This window comes from Haliotis rufescens, unplaced genomic scaffold, assembly GCF_023055435.1.
Source record: "Haliotis rufescens isolate VD_foot unplaced genomic scaffold, xgHalRufe1.0.p SCAF_6, whole genome shotgun sequence".
Taxonomy (NCBI): domain Eukaryota; kingdom Metazoa; phylum Mollusca; class Gastropoda; order Lepetellida; family Haliotidae; genus Haliotis; species Haliotis rufescens.
The window spans coordinates 23,923,642-23,939,737 of record NW_025964334.1 but is presented as its reverse complement, the minus strand read 5'-3'; the positions used below and the strand labels follow the sequence as shown (position 1 = coordinate 23,939,737).

General features: G+C 36.1%; 1 protein-coding gene across 1 annotated transcript; it reads right to left on the bottom strand.

Moving 5' to 3' along the window:
• Positions 1 to 5,479: 5,479 nt before the first annotated feature.
• Positions 5,480 to 14,892, bottom strand: LOC124113439 (CD82 antigen-like). The gene is made up of 9 exons (XM_046473786.2): positions 14,844 to 14,892; positions 11,115 to 11,258; positions 9,773 to 9,979; positions 8,993 to 9,067; positions 8,265 to 8,372; positions 7,580 to 7,642; positions 6,394 to 6,498; positions 5,908 to 5,991; positions 5,480 to 5,620 (listed from the first exon to the last, which is right to left on the bottom strand). Exons 2-9 carry the CDS (start codon positions 11,178 to 11,180, stop codon positions 5,549 to 5,551), a joined length of 780 nt encoding a protein of 259 aa, XP_046329742.2. The 5' UTR covers positions 11,181 to 11,258; positions 14,844 to 14,892; the 3' UTR covers positions 5,480 to 5,548.
• Positions 14,893 to 16,096: the final 1,204 nt, after the last annotated feature.

The window sequence follows — 16,096 nt, the reverse complement described above, 5'->3', positions numbered from 1 at the left end:
CCATAGTTTTACCCATATCGAAACCTGGACGGCATCATAGTGATCCCTCAAATTATAGACCAATTTATTGACCAGTTGCGTTTGCAAAACCATGGAACGCATGGTCAACAATAGATTAACATGGTACTTGGAATCATATAATTTAATTACAAATATCCAGTGGTGTGGCTTTCGAAAGAATCGAAGTACCGTTGACCATTTAGTACGGTTAAAATCATTTGTGAAAAATGCAATCATTAATAACCAGCATACAGTGTCTTTCTTTTTCGATTTAGAAAAAGCGTATGACACAACTTGGAAACACGGGATTTTAAAGGATTAACATGATTTTGGATTGAGAGGCCGTTTGCCTGAATTTATATCCAAGTTTTTAACTGACAGACAATTTCAGGTCCGCGTGGGTTCTACCCTGTCTGATCATTATCATCGGGATCAGGGTGTCCCGCAAGGCAGTATTTTGTCTGTCACTTTATTTAGTATAAAAATAAATAGTCTTTCAAAGGTTTTAAGTGATTCAGTAGACGGGTTTATATTTTCCAAATCAAAAACTAACTGTATACATTTCTGCAGAAAATATAAGCCGCATAAGGACCCTGAAATATTTTTAGATGGCACCCCTATCAAAATTGTAAAAGAGGCCAAGTTCTTGGGCCTTTATTTTTGATAGTCATTTATCTTTCCTTCCGCATATTAATTACCTTAAAGCCAAATGCCTCAAGGCACTCGATTTGTTTCTAATTCTAAGTGGGGAGGGGATCAAACAGCCCTCTTTCATTTAATATTTCCTGCGAAAACGTCCAAATAACGTCGTTTTTCCGTCCAATGACCATATACGAAAAAAACCGACGTTTTCGTGTTTGCAGTGTGATGTTTTCAATCATACCAAGGTTAAGACCAAAGCGAACACAAAATTTGTAAATTTTCTTGAACTTGCCTGAATTACGTTATTAAAGGTAGTCTGTGTTTCGTGTTAGGAATCTTTTTAAATCGTTACATTTGTGCAAATTGATTTTAATAATCAAATCTCCGTTATCTTAATTCTAAGTGAGTATAAATTCGATGTGTTGTTATCGGTAAATAACAGCGGGATGGTAAATTATGAACCATTTCGCTAAATGTATTGCCCAAAACAGAAAACAGAAAAAACCCCTCACTTTTCGAGGTCATCTTTTCAGTTACAGAAATACGAACATTCGGGTTAATCTAACGTGACATGTTATAAACTTTGCAGGAAATAATTAATGACTGATAAATATTCACCAATCTTAATTTCAAGCGTATTGGTTGAATATTTACGATATACGCATATACAATTCCTGTGTCGTGATGCTAGCAGACGTTCGAAAATCAAACAAGGCGCGCATCGCCCTTACCTCACCATAACTTATTGCTATTTTAATCTCAGCAAAGGAGAAGGCATTGCATTCATATATATGCATTGGCGAAAGTTGACGATCTTCTCAATCGAAGAATGTTTTATTTGTCATTTCCCGTTTAATATGACGAGAGAAAAATGAAAATAAAGATCGAGAATTCTGACAGCAATATTTGTAAGTGCAAAGCTCACCGGATGTGATGTCACAGACAGGGGTAGTCTCCTTATAATCTTTCGTTACAAAACATTAACAGTACATTTGGAAATATTTCGCCTGTCACAAACAGAATAAAAACACAAATCATTACATCGTATCAGTGATCACCACTAATATGAACTAACAATGTGATTTTCACGATATAATTGGCGTATTTTTTAATCCGTTTGATCTTCCATGCTCCCGTGAGCCGGAAACCGTAGCCGATGAATCAATATGCCGCATGCAAGTTTCTTGGTATCTTTTACTTGAACTTGTGTTGATATATAAGGATCACCATTCGATGTTACGTTGATATGAAGGGATCTGATTCAGGTATCTGCAATGTACACGCTGATGATTTTGTTTTCACTATATTAATTGTGTCCCACGCAATACGTCTATAGATATCGTCGATCGGCAATGATCCCCCTCCACAACAGGTGCAGGTAAATAGGTGTGACAAAATAACATTCATGATTTGCGGAATATCATAAGATATACGCAATTTCGTGATGTATATATCATTAAATATTACAAATATCAGTGTTAGTTTCACATTAAATGCTGGATAGTTAAAGGATTTTTCTTTTTATAATATATTTATAGATTCTAACATGATTCCACGGATCATTTTAAAATGTATTCCATAAATATAAAGACGTATTGCGTATTGGTGATAGATTTGTAAATGTTTAATTATTTACACCTGTTCGCAGTTTTTAAAATTTGTCAGTTATATTTGTTATTAAGTAGTTATTTTTTCCAAAATGAATGTGTGTATGGACACTAAATATTGGTCAATGCATCAGCACAGTGTAACTGATCAAACTGATCACCTGAACATCAATTATTTGAATTAGTAAGCATTTGATTTCATTATTTAATTTTAGCATTCCAAGAATAATAAATAAGTAAATAAGATCCTTAACATATACATACACAACTCATGTTGACACTAATCTTGTGTATTTAGTTGTTTGTTTCCTAAAAAAACAATTCTAAAATAATATTGTAATATGAAAATGATACATTAATTTCTTGTAACAGTTTCTTGTAATGATATATTTGTTTGTTTAATCTCAAGCACCAGGGTGGCACTCAAGCTGATGTGTTAGCCATATGTTTTTTAGAGAATGTTATCGTTTTAGAAAGGAGGAGAGCAAATACATGGACATTGACAATTCTTGCATTTCCGTTCTATTGGAGAAAAGTACATGGATAATAACCTACCTTTTGTATTTGTTACTGATTTCTCACCAATGAACTAATGTGTTATTAGTCTGGCAGGACTTTCCAGGTTTGTTGCAGTATGCTCAGGTGTGTGGCAGCGACGCCCATGGATATCCCTAAAGGAACACGAACCAAGCATGGTGAAGTGCGGGAAATTGGTTTTTGTCTATCAGTCAATGTGATGTACAAAGAATCAAGTTAGATAGAATTATTACTTTTAAAGCCCTCATATCTGAGGTGTCCGTATTTTTCAGATTTCTTTTTTACTTTTAGGACAAAACATGAGCCGTTTACCTGCATTTGGTTACCTATTCAAATAGTCATTTTGAAATGTGATATGGAATTCTACTGACGCGAAATATTTTTATCCCATTTTCCAACGAAATCCAGTTGAAATGTGATTTTTGTGCCTAAAGTTCCTTGTGAGTGTGTATCCAAACCGGTTTGTGCGTTTGAACCCAGAAATGTTTTGTATTATTTAGTATCAAAGATACACATTACTTTCGTGTCAAACAGTTAATTTATCATCATTTTCCTATCAAAACACTACAATTAACAAAGGGTTTACCAATTTATCAGGCCTCTTTTTCAGATTTCACTTTCCTATCAAAATCAAACAATCAATTTGAGTTGTGCCAATGTGGACTGACTTCACTCAAGGACCACGTACAGTTAGTTATATTATGAACTTGATGAAATGTTTTATCATAATGTTCTGCTCATTGTTTGCAATAAACATGAAAAAATAGATATAATCGTATATATTTAGTATAGTTTTCTTGGGTACAAGTATTTTGGTTACAGTTTTTGGGTACAAAATCAAACAGAACCTGCATTCAGACAGTCGCCGTGTACCTAGTTTCATCTGTCCTGAGGATTTGGGAGGTTAGGGGTAGACGTGTTAGAAACATCCTTGGTATTTTACATTGTCCTTCTTGCAATGACAGATCAATCCCAATATTGTGTTGTTATTATTATGGCACATCAATGTGTTATATCGCTTACCGTTGCCGTCGTTTTCAGAAAATAATTAAAAAATCATCGTTCGTGGAATCCTTTACGATTTCGGATTTTTCCCTTCAAATTTGATGTCACGCACCGGCGGCTATCATGATAATATAGCAAGGAAAACTATTACCGCGGTGGAAATACTTTTCTGTATTTTCATTTTAGTTTTTGGCATTTTCGCTTTTGTTTTTGACCTTTTCGTTTTTGTTTTTGACATTTTCATTTTAGTTTTTAACCTTTTCGTTTTTGTTTTTGACAATTTCATTTTAGTTTTTGAAATTTTCGCTTCACTTTTCAGCGATTCAATATCTACTTTATCCATGATCTATCACATATTTGTATGAAAAATAGTGTTAATTTACAAAAGGGTACGATAACAGTAAGTGAAATATCAAAATATTGGAAAACATACTCCATGTCCCTTATGGGCCACCGTACAATGCAGTAACATATTGAAGATCCGATCTCAAGAGCAACATGAAAAAAAACTTACAGGTAAATGACATTACAGGCGGATTTCGGACAACATTTGTATCACTTTATAAGGGAAAGTCAAATGCCACTCGATCCGTGAAGATCCGGGGTAGAATAGTTCTTCAGCAACCATAGCTTGCCGTAAAAGGCGACTATGGTTATCGTAAAAGGCGACTAACGGGATCGGGTGGTCAGGCTCGCTGACTTGGTTGACGCATGTCATCAATCCCAATTGCGTGGATCGATGCTAATGATATCAATCACTGGATCGTCTGGTCCAGACTCGATTATTTACAGACCACCGTCATATAGCTGGAATATTGCGGCGTTAAACAAGAAACCAACAAACCAAATGCAACTCATTACCTCAATAACAAAGTTATTAGCACTTTTAGTGTAATACAGGGGCGTTCGGGTAGCCAGGTGGTTTGAGCGTTTAGTCGCAAGCCAATTTCTGGGGTCCCCCGCCGTGATATTGCTGGAATATTGCTAAAAGCTGCGTTAAACAATACTCACCCACTCCAGTTTCATGACCTTGACCTTTAAACTCTGTGATGAACTGGCAGAAAATATTACATGATGTGGTGTAAGAACACGTAGGATACATGCTTTCAAGCTCACGCGTATAACCATCTTTATCATTTTATTATTTTAATAATATGGTTTATAGAAATTGTAGCCAGATTTCATGACATGATCTCTAAATATATTGACCATATACCGTGGTCACTTAAAAGATAATTCCGTGGAGACCCCTTAAGCTTCCTAAATATAAATGTCCTCAAAATCCATTCTTTATTAAAAACACAAGTTATTATTAAACTGCCTTCTTCAATTTGACTCCTACATAATGATATTATCTAATTGAACACTTTTCTAAAACTTTGTTCTTTAAAGAAATGGCAGTTTGAACTGATGGCAATTAATTAGGAATAATGACCAAGTACACAAAATATAATTGATGGATATTTCATTAATTTAAAATATGTCTTCATTTTCAAACGTAAATGTAAGTGAAATAACTTTGAACTCGTCATTAAATCATATTTTACCTCATCTCTGAATAAGATTCAAGTGAATCCAAATTGCTTTCTAAAGTATGCTTTATTAGTTTAATGTGGACAGTTCAATTCAGTATTACAGTTCTATGTATCACTGTAACTTAATTACCAATATAACTACATAAGGCGGCATAGTAATAGTGGATAGAGATTTCAAATGTGCACTTGTTTATTCGACACTGATCGGTAGTATATAACATATTATAATGTAGAATACTGTTCCTTTTCAGCATTTCTTCTGCACAAACATGCGGCAATGATGATTCCGATGATCTGGGAAAAAAGAAGTAAAATTATCTTTAACTTTATATCGTTATCATATGTTTCCACGTTTGTCAGTACCATATCCGTGATATAACCGGATATGGTCACAAAGAAACACTCACTGTTTGATAGTGTGGCGGACAACCGGATATAACAAAATATATATATTCCTATTGTAATTGATATGGACAACTATTTTGTATTTTCGGTCATATTTCACTCATGTGGTCCGTACGTAATTATTCAAAGATAATCTGTCTATTCAATGTCTGTTTAACCCGCAACAAGATACTTACTGCCAACGCAACGATAACGGAGTCAGCAACTATGCCTATGTTCACACAGCGGTGTAGAAAGTCAGATAGTTTTAAGGAACATCCCTGTAAGATACACAGACACATGCGTATCAAAATCAACATAAACATGGCCGTACCTGATGTTCACATGCATGTAGTTTGCATGTTGGAAAAATAGTTCAGTAAAAACAAAACTAAATTTAAATCGACACGGAACTACCATAATGACTTTTTATTTGAGAAGGGTATGTGTGTATGCTTATGTAGGTTTTGGTTATTTAGATGAGACTTAGATATCCAGAACATTAGGACGAGATGTACGGATAACCCATTCACCACATCTTGCATAAAATATTTATGAACCATATAGTTTAAGATACGCAAGAGTTATGATCCTCGGAAATTAAAAAAAATCTCTCTCTCTCTCTCTCTCTCTCTCTCTCTCTCTCTCTCTCTCTCTCTCTCTCTCTCTCTCTTCTCTCTTACGTCAGAATACATCAGCTGATTCGGGCAGAAGTTGCTGCTGCTGGACCAACTTGCGTCAAGATCAGTATTAGCTGATGACACACAACAACTAATTGGCACTTTCCCCTGAAACATGTTTTACAAATATTTTGACCGTATGGACGGCTGTTTGGTTTGAGAATACATCAATTGTCATGTTTTGCGATTATTAGTGCGTCATTAGTCAGTTGATAATACATCTTTGATAGTAATTTGACATGTTAATCGAAAATTACATTTTTCTTAGCTTTAATGATATTTAGTCCGCTGTTATTGTTCATTATTTTTCAATGCCTTTATTATAAAGAGGTGCATTTACAACACGTCTCACTTCCCTGGCGGAGTTTACTGTGGGCGCGCTAATAATCATCTATATGACGTCACAAAGTTGGTGCACGGGGAATGACATAATACATAAATACGTTGCGAACATGGGTGTAGCGATGCCCATGGCATGCAGGTATCATATACACAGCAGAATAAGCCCATATAGCTCTGAATGTTTTACAAATTGCAGCTCCATCTGACATTCTTTATTGGGAATGTTGCCATTTTAACATTAAGCGGTTGGTGCCCCTATGTGTGCACTGACGTTCTTCGGTACACATTGATCTTGCATGTTTTTAGTTTTTGCTACCTATATTAAATATGTCCTGTTAGGGTTGAGTCTCATTATCAGTAAGAAAATAATTATTTTCAAGTAATACTTTATTGGAAACATTTGACTATTGTTGAACTCTATTTCACTTGTACTTTTTGACAGAATTGCGGCAATTATCACTGTCCACAGTATCAGGACCACACGTATCTGCAAAAAGTATTCTACTGTCTTCAATCGCTGTTTACCTTTGGTAAATTAAACATCAGGTCATTTTCTATTTGGCTAATATCGTTAATATACATTGTGATGACCACTTTAAATTTCAATCTTGTAATTTTCAGTGACACCTATACCAATCATAATATGAATGTTATGTTGCATATGATGACGTCACCCGTTGCAAGTGACAATCCACGCCTTAATGAACCAACATGGTACGTTTACAAATACCACCATGGACACGACTTTATAGCCAAAATGGAGGCATGAGTTGTGTATCGAACTATAACTCATTACTAATTATTGTTTACAATACCTTCTTTGAAACAATGAAATCACGGTACACACCTTATCATTGCCAGTAAACACCGCATCATAATCTCTGTAATCGCGAACGCCACAGCAATGATACTGTAAAGATAAGGATTCGGTGTTAGATTGGACCCCTAGACTGAAAGGTAGAGTGAGGGCTTTTTAAGTCTGTTACTTGTATATGCATATGAAATGCACAAACATTTTTATAATGGAGGACATGCTATCAAAACAATGACATTTTCTGCTTTAATAAGTGAGGTTGGATAATGAATAGTTATGTAAATAAAAGAGGCAAAACCTTTGCAATAATCATAGTTTTACGATTTCGACAATATCATGGCCATGTATGTATGTACATGTTGCCCCGTGCATAAAACACTAGTCAGTAATCTACAGTTAACACATGACAGGATTCATGTCAAAGAAAAGCAAATATAAACATCTTGTATACGGTCTTAACAAATCTTAAAATAAACATAAAAAAGATCCGTGAAATTACTTTATTTTCTTAGAAAATAACGTTGATCTGCTCGAGTGAGCTACATGTACAGTTCCTGCACAGACAAACCATATCATTCAGTGGCGTGACAACCATAAATTTTCTGAAATATTGCCGATGGTGCGTTTCATTTCAAGTAAAGTAGCATTGGACACATTGGTTTGGGTATCGTTTTCCTGATTAAAGGTACATTCTGCCCATAAAGCTGTTTCCTGTTACCTGTTTTTGAACATAGTCCCAAGGTTTGGTGAACTCGGTAGCATTCTCGCTGTACTTGTTCTGCAATCGGTTTTTAAGGGTGCTCCTGAAATGGTCTATATCCTTTCCCTGAAAACATTAAACATATGTATGAACGGGTTATAAAATATAAAGAAATGTCTGTGATTTAGTCGTTCAGAAAAAAAGTAGTTCACGACTAGCCTCAGCACCATCCTCCGCCTTCTGAAGATAACACCTTTGGGGCGTATTTCCTGAAGGCGCTCGAAAATGACGTTACATGTCTCTGATACTATGACTTTGTTGATGCCCGCATAAATCCTGGAACTATCATCCCCACTAAGACAGCATATGTGAAACTTTGAGCAAAAGGTTAAAATTAAATGAGTCAAGAGAAGACAAACGTCAGAAACAATTGCACACTAGGTGGAGAACAAGTATAACAATATTGAAAGTGAGAAATCTGTTAAAGTGTTCTAAGTGTTGATGGGTGTGTGGGATGGGCCCGTGAGCTGCAACCCTTGATTGGTGTAGTGAGTTGCGCCTCTTGATTGGTGATGTGAGATGCGACTCCTGGGCAGGCCAAAAGTCTATGATCAATGTTTCAAATGAAACTAAGATTATAATTCTTGCCGTAAAAAAAGAACTATGCCATTCTTTAAATTGTTATGCGGGGTAACCGTGTTAAAATGATGAAAGGATATGTCCTACACATTGTGGGTTAGACCTACCTGATCAAGGTACTTTTCTGCCAATATGACGAACACCAGTATTACGATGGGGATGGTCAGGGACAAGGCGATGTACTGAATAATTAAGAGCACACTATTATACGATATGAACATTACATAAGAGCTAAAAAACAGTGTCAGATACGCAGTTTCAACGTACCCTTGGGGCATGGACTGTTACTTGTGCTATAACACACACTGGTTTGTCTGTTACATATAGCGTTTTTAAACTGTTGCTTAAATATTGTTTCGGTATTGTAAAATAACATTCACTCATACCTAAGTATTATGACACCATAAGGGATTCAATTGGACAGATGTGATCAGGGGCCTCATGCGCGTGAACGAACATGTCATGGTAAGTAATCATATACAATATATTGGAAAGGATTAGGGGTGACTAAGGGGTTGTTTCTACTCTTCAGTCTTGTGTCAATGTATAATGCTGTAAAGCATTACCTTTGCTTAAATGCAACTGAGCCAGAAAATACCATAATGAACTGTAGTCCTTGCTAATGTGTTCACTAATGTATCAATGTATAATGCTGTAAACCATTATCTTTGTTTAAATGCAATTGTGCCAGTACATATCCTCATGAACTGTAGTCATTGCTATGATGCTATTGTAGTAACTGATATTTCTGTGATCTAGTATCGTTGTTTGGATGCTACTGTGTCATTGGATATAGTGGTGAACAATTACCCACGCTTTTCTATAATTATATACAGCAACAAGTAAAATGTTATGAAAAATGTTAGTAAAATGTTGTTTGTTCATACCATTCCTAGCAAATACTTGTTCCTGGCAGCAGCTCCGACACAGCCACAGAAGCCAACAAAGACCACAAGGGCCCCAATGCCAATGATGATCCAGACGCTGTTGGCGAGAAATGTACTACTTCCATCCAGCTTAATTTGAGTGATGTAAGTAATAAAGGGGTTCACTTTGAGAAAAATGCCAAGTCCTATTGTGGCTATTCCGACAATCTGTAAAGATTCAAGATCTCAATACATTATCATTGTGACATAGAAGAGGTTCCCGGTTAATATATTCAGAAAATATGCATAAATCACATTTCAGTTGCAAATGTGCGTCTTGTAAGAGGATATTTCAGCACTAGTGCACAAAACCATACCAGAACACACACTCAACACATTGTACAGCTTTGGGTCACGAACTCAAAGCTTGCTGGATTCTCCGGGCCTGTATTGTATTATGAGCACAAAGTTCACGAGTAAAGGTAGTAATACTGGTGTATTACGGTGTCCTCACTCACTCACTCATAGTGCTAACTTTAAAAGCATTAAGTTTATATGTGAAGAGGTATTACCTGTCCGGTATGGTAACCAAACGTAAAGATTATATTTGCATACATTACAAACATAAACAAAATCATATGAAATCTCTGCTGATAGGCATACACTGTAAATATATAAATCTGAATTGTACCTCAAACGTTGTGAAATGAAGAAAACAAAAGCTTGAGTTTAGAGGATATTGCTCAACATGAAGGGAACATTGAAGTTTTGAGGATAGATTATTGTCACTCTGAATCTGTATGCATATATTTAAATATGAAGCAGACGAGGCTGTTTCTCTCGTCTCTTTTATGGCGACCTCAGGTGAATAAATCAGTGGAAGGTCACAGGCTATTTGACCATTACCGATTAATATCAGATCATTTATGTACCTGAAGCTCAAGTGAAACGTTTTTGGCGAAATTGGATCAGCAAGGAGGGGAGCTGAAATTAATGTTCACATGAATGTCTGCATGAAATGCGTCACAAAACTAATGCGAGTGCCATCTCATAGCCTAGAATGCGTCATGAAATTAATGAGTGAGTGAGTTAATGCTTTACGTCACATCGGCAATATTTCAGCCATGTCGTGACGAGTATGAAATTAATATATAAAGTAATCATCATATAATTCAGTAAGGTATGATAACGGTTCTGTTGAATAATAACGTTTGCCGTTTCCTGCTGTAGTTATTTGACAAGGTTACAAAGAAAAACACATTGTAAATTTTGCTTGAGTAACTAGTTGAACAGACTTTAATTGTATCAAATAGGAGGGTTTCAGAAAAGTTTATATTTAAGGTGAGGAGGAAAAGCAACTTACAGCAAATATGACATTGAAGAAGATGAAGAGGCACCTGAAGGTCTTTGTACACCAGCCCAGCTCCATCTTAGCGTGTGTAGTCTTGAGGAATATGGCTCCAGGTGTAACAGATGTAGGTGAGAAGTTTGACCTTAGAGTTTACCTCTGAAGCAAAACATAACTCATATAAGCAACTAATCTAAGTTGAGACTGTCATGTTGGTAGGGCTTATCCATACATTTCCTAGTGAACTATTTATATCAAACATCAAACACATGAGCATAGAAAGAGGAAACCCATATGTCTTGACTATGTAAACAAAAGCCACAAAACATTCTCCATAATCATCAGAAATATCTGCTAAAAGCAAAGTCCATTGTATGATTCAGACTCTATGATCAGCATTTGTTTGGGAATCATCATGAAATAATGATGACACCAGCTGATCGAGAAAAGGTGTGGATACAATCCAACCGGTGGCATACCTTCGAAACACGCAAAACGGTTAGTCATTTGTTCACTTGCGAAAAGCTAGGAACATGTTTTACAAAACAGGGAATTGCATCAGACTTAATTTTGGTCACTGATGCAACAAATGTCGACATGTCTGCTATAAAACATGAAACCCGGATCAACAACGGTTGTATGCCGCTCTTTGAATGTATTTTGAAGAAAGAGCATGCTCGAATGAATCTCAAAAGAGCTGGACCACCAAAGGTTGGAGCTGCTGGAACATTGCTCGACATTCAGGGAAAGTTGACTATCCGAATGTTGACGCCATCCTTATCATACAGTCTTGTGGAGATGTGTTTTGTCACATCTAAATTTGTATGCATATATCTAAATATGAAATAGATGAGGTGGTTTCACTGGTCTCCTATATTACTAATGCTGGTGGGTAAATCTGCATAAAAAGCCGATCAACAAGAAGAGGAACATAATTGGTGCCAATGGGAATGCCAATAACTACTTCTTGTGTACATGTTTTATCCCCAACTGTCACCATGGATGTTTTCAATGAGGAGGTCCAGCATTTCACATGTTGTTTGATCAGTTAATTTTAGATGATATCAGCTTTCATTTTTGACAAATTGCCTCGACCTGAAGATAGAGATGTAAATATAGCTATGGCAACCACGATTAGGAACAAATGTCCCATCGATCAAGGAATGAAGTTTTCCCCCAAGATTGTAGTGTTGGATTGTGGTACATGTATACACAGGTGTAAAATCAAATATTTTGACACAATTCAACTTGATTTGGTTATTTTCTGAGATTGCACAAATTCAAGCAAATCCTTCGAATTTTTTAGAATCGACATTGTGATAATTCCACTTGTCTCAAATACTGTCTGTGGATATATAGAAAGTGTTAAATATATTAATGATTATGGTTAATCTTTGAGACAAGGAACAGGGATTTGGTGCTACGTATGCAGAACCTGCAATATGTCGTTCTGAGTACGGATTTTTAATGGAGCTTGGAAAACCAGTAAAAAAGGAAATTGACATGTCTTCATGTGTCATGCCAAAAGTATCTCAGTTAACATACTGACCTTATCTGTTGCATCACTTAACATGTAACTCATACCATTTTCTCCAATCAAACACTCAATTAATTGTATTTTTCTTTTAGAGTTTATCAGTGGGAACTACGACACACACATCATGGAAGTTCAGACAGACTAGGATGACTGAAAGATGGGACAGAATAGGTTTATTCCCATTCTGGTTCCTCTTTTCAGTTGTGCATTCAGCCAATTTCAATATCACGCACGGAATAAGTAGGGAAGTCACTTGTGGTTATGACCATCATATTGGTAGCAGATTACGTCTTCGGAGTCATACATAGTAATAATCAAATCTTTATATTTACTTAAGAATTGACCTTCACTTTGTGTGAGTTCATTGGAGTATGAACCTTTTTGGAGTAAGGGCCAAACTGTATGAACGTCGAAGCTTGCACCCCTTGGGCCATGTGGGCTTTTTTTACAAACTGTGGTGACCGTAGATACAGTCACATATTTATCTTCAGAGGTCAATTTACCAAAAATTAAAGTAAATGCCATCTGCCGTTTACTGCTAAAAAACAGTATGTGAAATGCTGGACTTCATTAACAACAGGTAAACGTTGGGGGTAAGACATTTTGGAAAGAAGTAGGCATTCCCATGGGCACCAAATGTGCTCCCCTTCTTGCTCATTGTTTTCTTTATACAGTCACATATTTATCTTCAGAGGTCAATTTACCAAAAATTAAAGTAAATGCCATCTGCCGTTTACTGCTAAAAAACAGTATGTGAAATGCTGGACTTCATTAACAACAGGTAAACGTTGGGGGTAAGACATTTTGGAAAGAAGTAGGCATTCCCATGGGCACCAAATGTGCTCCCCTTCTTGCTCATTGTTTTCTTTATGCCAATGAATCGGAATTTCTGCTCGGATTGGCAAAGTCAAAAGAAGTTTAACTTCTGCTTCGATGATCTGATATCGTTCAAATAACCATCCAATTTCAAATACCCTTCCTCTGATTTACCCACCTGAACAAGTAATTAAGGAGACCGTTGAGACCGCCTGTTTCTTATTTAGATCTATGCCTAAATATACAGGTTCACACTTTCCACAAGACTGTATGACAAGAGAGATGACTTCACCTTACCACTAGTCAACTTTCCCTTTATGTCGAGCTATTAATGCAGCTCCGTCATTTGATGTTTACATTTCACAACTTTTGAGGTACATTCGTGCATTCCCTTTCTACCGAGATTTCAAAGAGCGACATACGACTCTGACAACTTTCAGTATAGATTTCTTATGATCATGGATTTTTTTCTCGCTAATACTTTCAGCTGTCTTATAGAGCGAACAAGAATGATAAAAATAAAGTAAAGAACACCATCCCAAAACCTGTTTGGTGTCATCCATGTTTTTTTAATGATGTACAGGTATGTTCCTCATAAAAACTTCTTATCCTTCGGAAAGTGGCCAAAAAAGTTCAGTTCAGCCTCAAAGTTCAAGTGAGTGTACATCGTTTGTTGGTCTGTCACCGATCTGTCGTGACTCCTTCTCTAAACCAGATGAGTGTATGAACCTGACACTTTATCGTTACACGACTTTGTTCACTGTTTAAAAAATGGAATTTTACTTTCAAAATACACAACCGAAATGAATAAAGAATCTTTTCGGATCTTATTTCCTACAAAAAGCCGAATTGTTGAAGTGAAATAAAAATAAAGTAGGTCCATATATAATCAAAATTTAAAATAAACCCCAAGAAACTTACATATTTCTCGGAAAACTTAAGGTCGACCATGTGTTCTTCTTAAAATTGAAACATTGATAATCACATAATGGACAAATGCAACATAGATTAAACTGATTTTGCTTTTACAAATACGTCATTTATTTAGGCATCACCATAATCTCCACTGACCTTAAGCGACTATGTTATGAGAACATAAAATCTTATATCTCAGGAACCTCGGACTAAAAGTGGTGATACCCTGAATGTGCATTGCCGCATTAATGCTCTCTAAACTGACTTCATTGAATATAGTTCTCGCTCTCGCTCAGTTATTATAGGTACAAAAACGTATAACCCTATTATCAATGGTGACTGACTTACTGTAGGATTCAATTTCATTACACGTTCATTCTATTAACAACAAAGGCAATGTGGACCCAATTTGAACGTACAGGGTAACAATCCATTCACAGAGGAGGCCTAACCTCATGCTAACATAGCTGTCTCACCTGTTTTGCGCTGCCAGATTACTTGTCTCGAGGCATACACAACGTATATATATGTACGCACAACTAGTAATACCAGGTACAGTGCGATACCTTATATTGTAATTTCACTGAATATGTCGTCCTAATATAATGCAGGGTGTGACTGATCATGAATTATAACGATATTAAGTGGCTTTCAGGTTTATAATTAAAAATATATTAACACAACCGTTCATATAACGATGACCACGCCAAGTATCAACTTTCAGGTCAAATTTCGAATTCATGTGACCATTCGTATCGCCTGAAATGACCATAACGGATTTATTTGACAAAATCAAATGTTATAAAGGAGGTTGTGCGGAAACATACAGATAGGTTAGTATCCACAATATGACCTTGGGGACAACAAACCAAAGATCATACTTCGTGCGTAAGTTGGATTCGAATAAATATTCAAACGTCAATGTCATACAAGAGTCAGGGCATCCACCGAAACCGATTCCATTCGGTGCAAAAGATAAGAAATAACTAATCTAGTAATAAGGTTTTAAAGGGCAGGTTCAACCTGTTTTTTTGTACTTTGTCAATGCGAAATGTTAATATTCAACATGAAGCGTATTTACCGAGTAGTTTCGATGAAAGTTGGAAGAGCCCATGCGCATTTGGACATCCTGATGTCGTATTCAAGTGTTTTTGACACTGAACATAGCACATTACACAGTCAGTTATAATATATTCAAAATACAAAAAAATCACTTTTAAATCCTTATCTTTAACAGTGACATATTGTCGCTTTCTATTTCACATGCACCAAAGCCACCTTTGCTAAAACTGGGCAAATATTGGGGAAATATAGGGAAACAATTGAAACAAATAGGGGTGTTAAGGAATTTTCCTTGACTTACAACTAAAGATACAGCTGTATAATGGAAATTTGTGCTTACCAGATACAGGTTTTTAATTGCCAATGAACATTCACTATCTTTCCTGACATTTCTATGCACGGGAAGCAGCCTTATGAGCAATATCAGTCCATTCAATTCCTATTCAGTCCTAATCTTGCTTCAAACTGAATGTCTGAATGACTGTGGGGGTGATGGACTAGATGTGGGTGACATGGCTGGATACCAAACCTCAGCGCAGAGAAATGACAGGAGCGTTTCACTACCTTTTTGTTTTGCTCCTACAAAAAAAATCCAAAAAATCTAAAGCACCTATTTCTAGGTAGTCAGTTGTGCCATAAAAATATGTCAAGTATAGGGATGAAATGT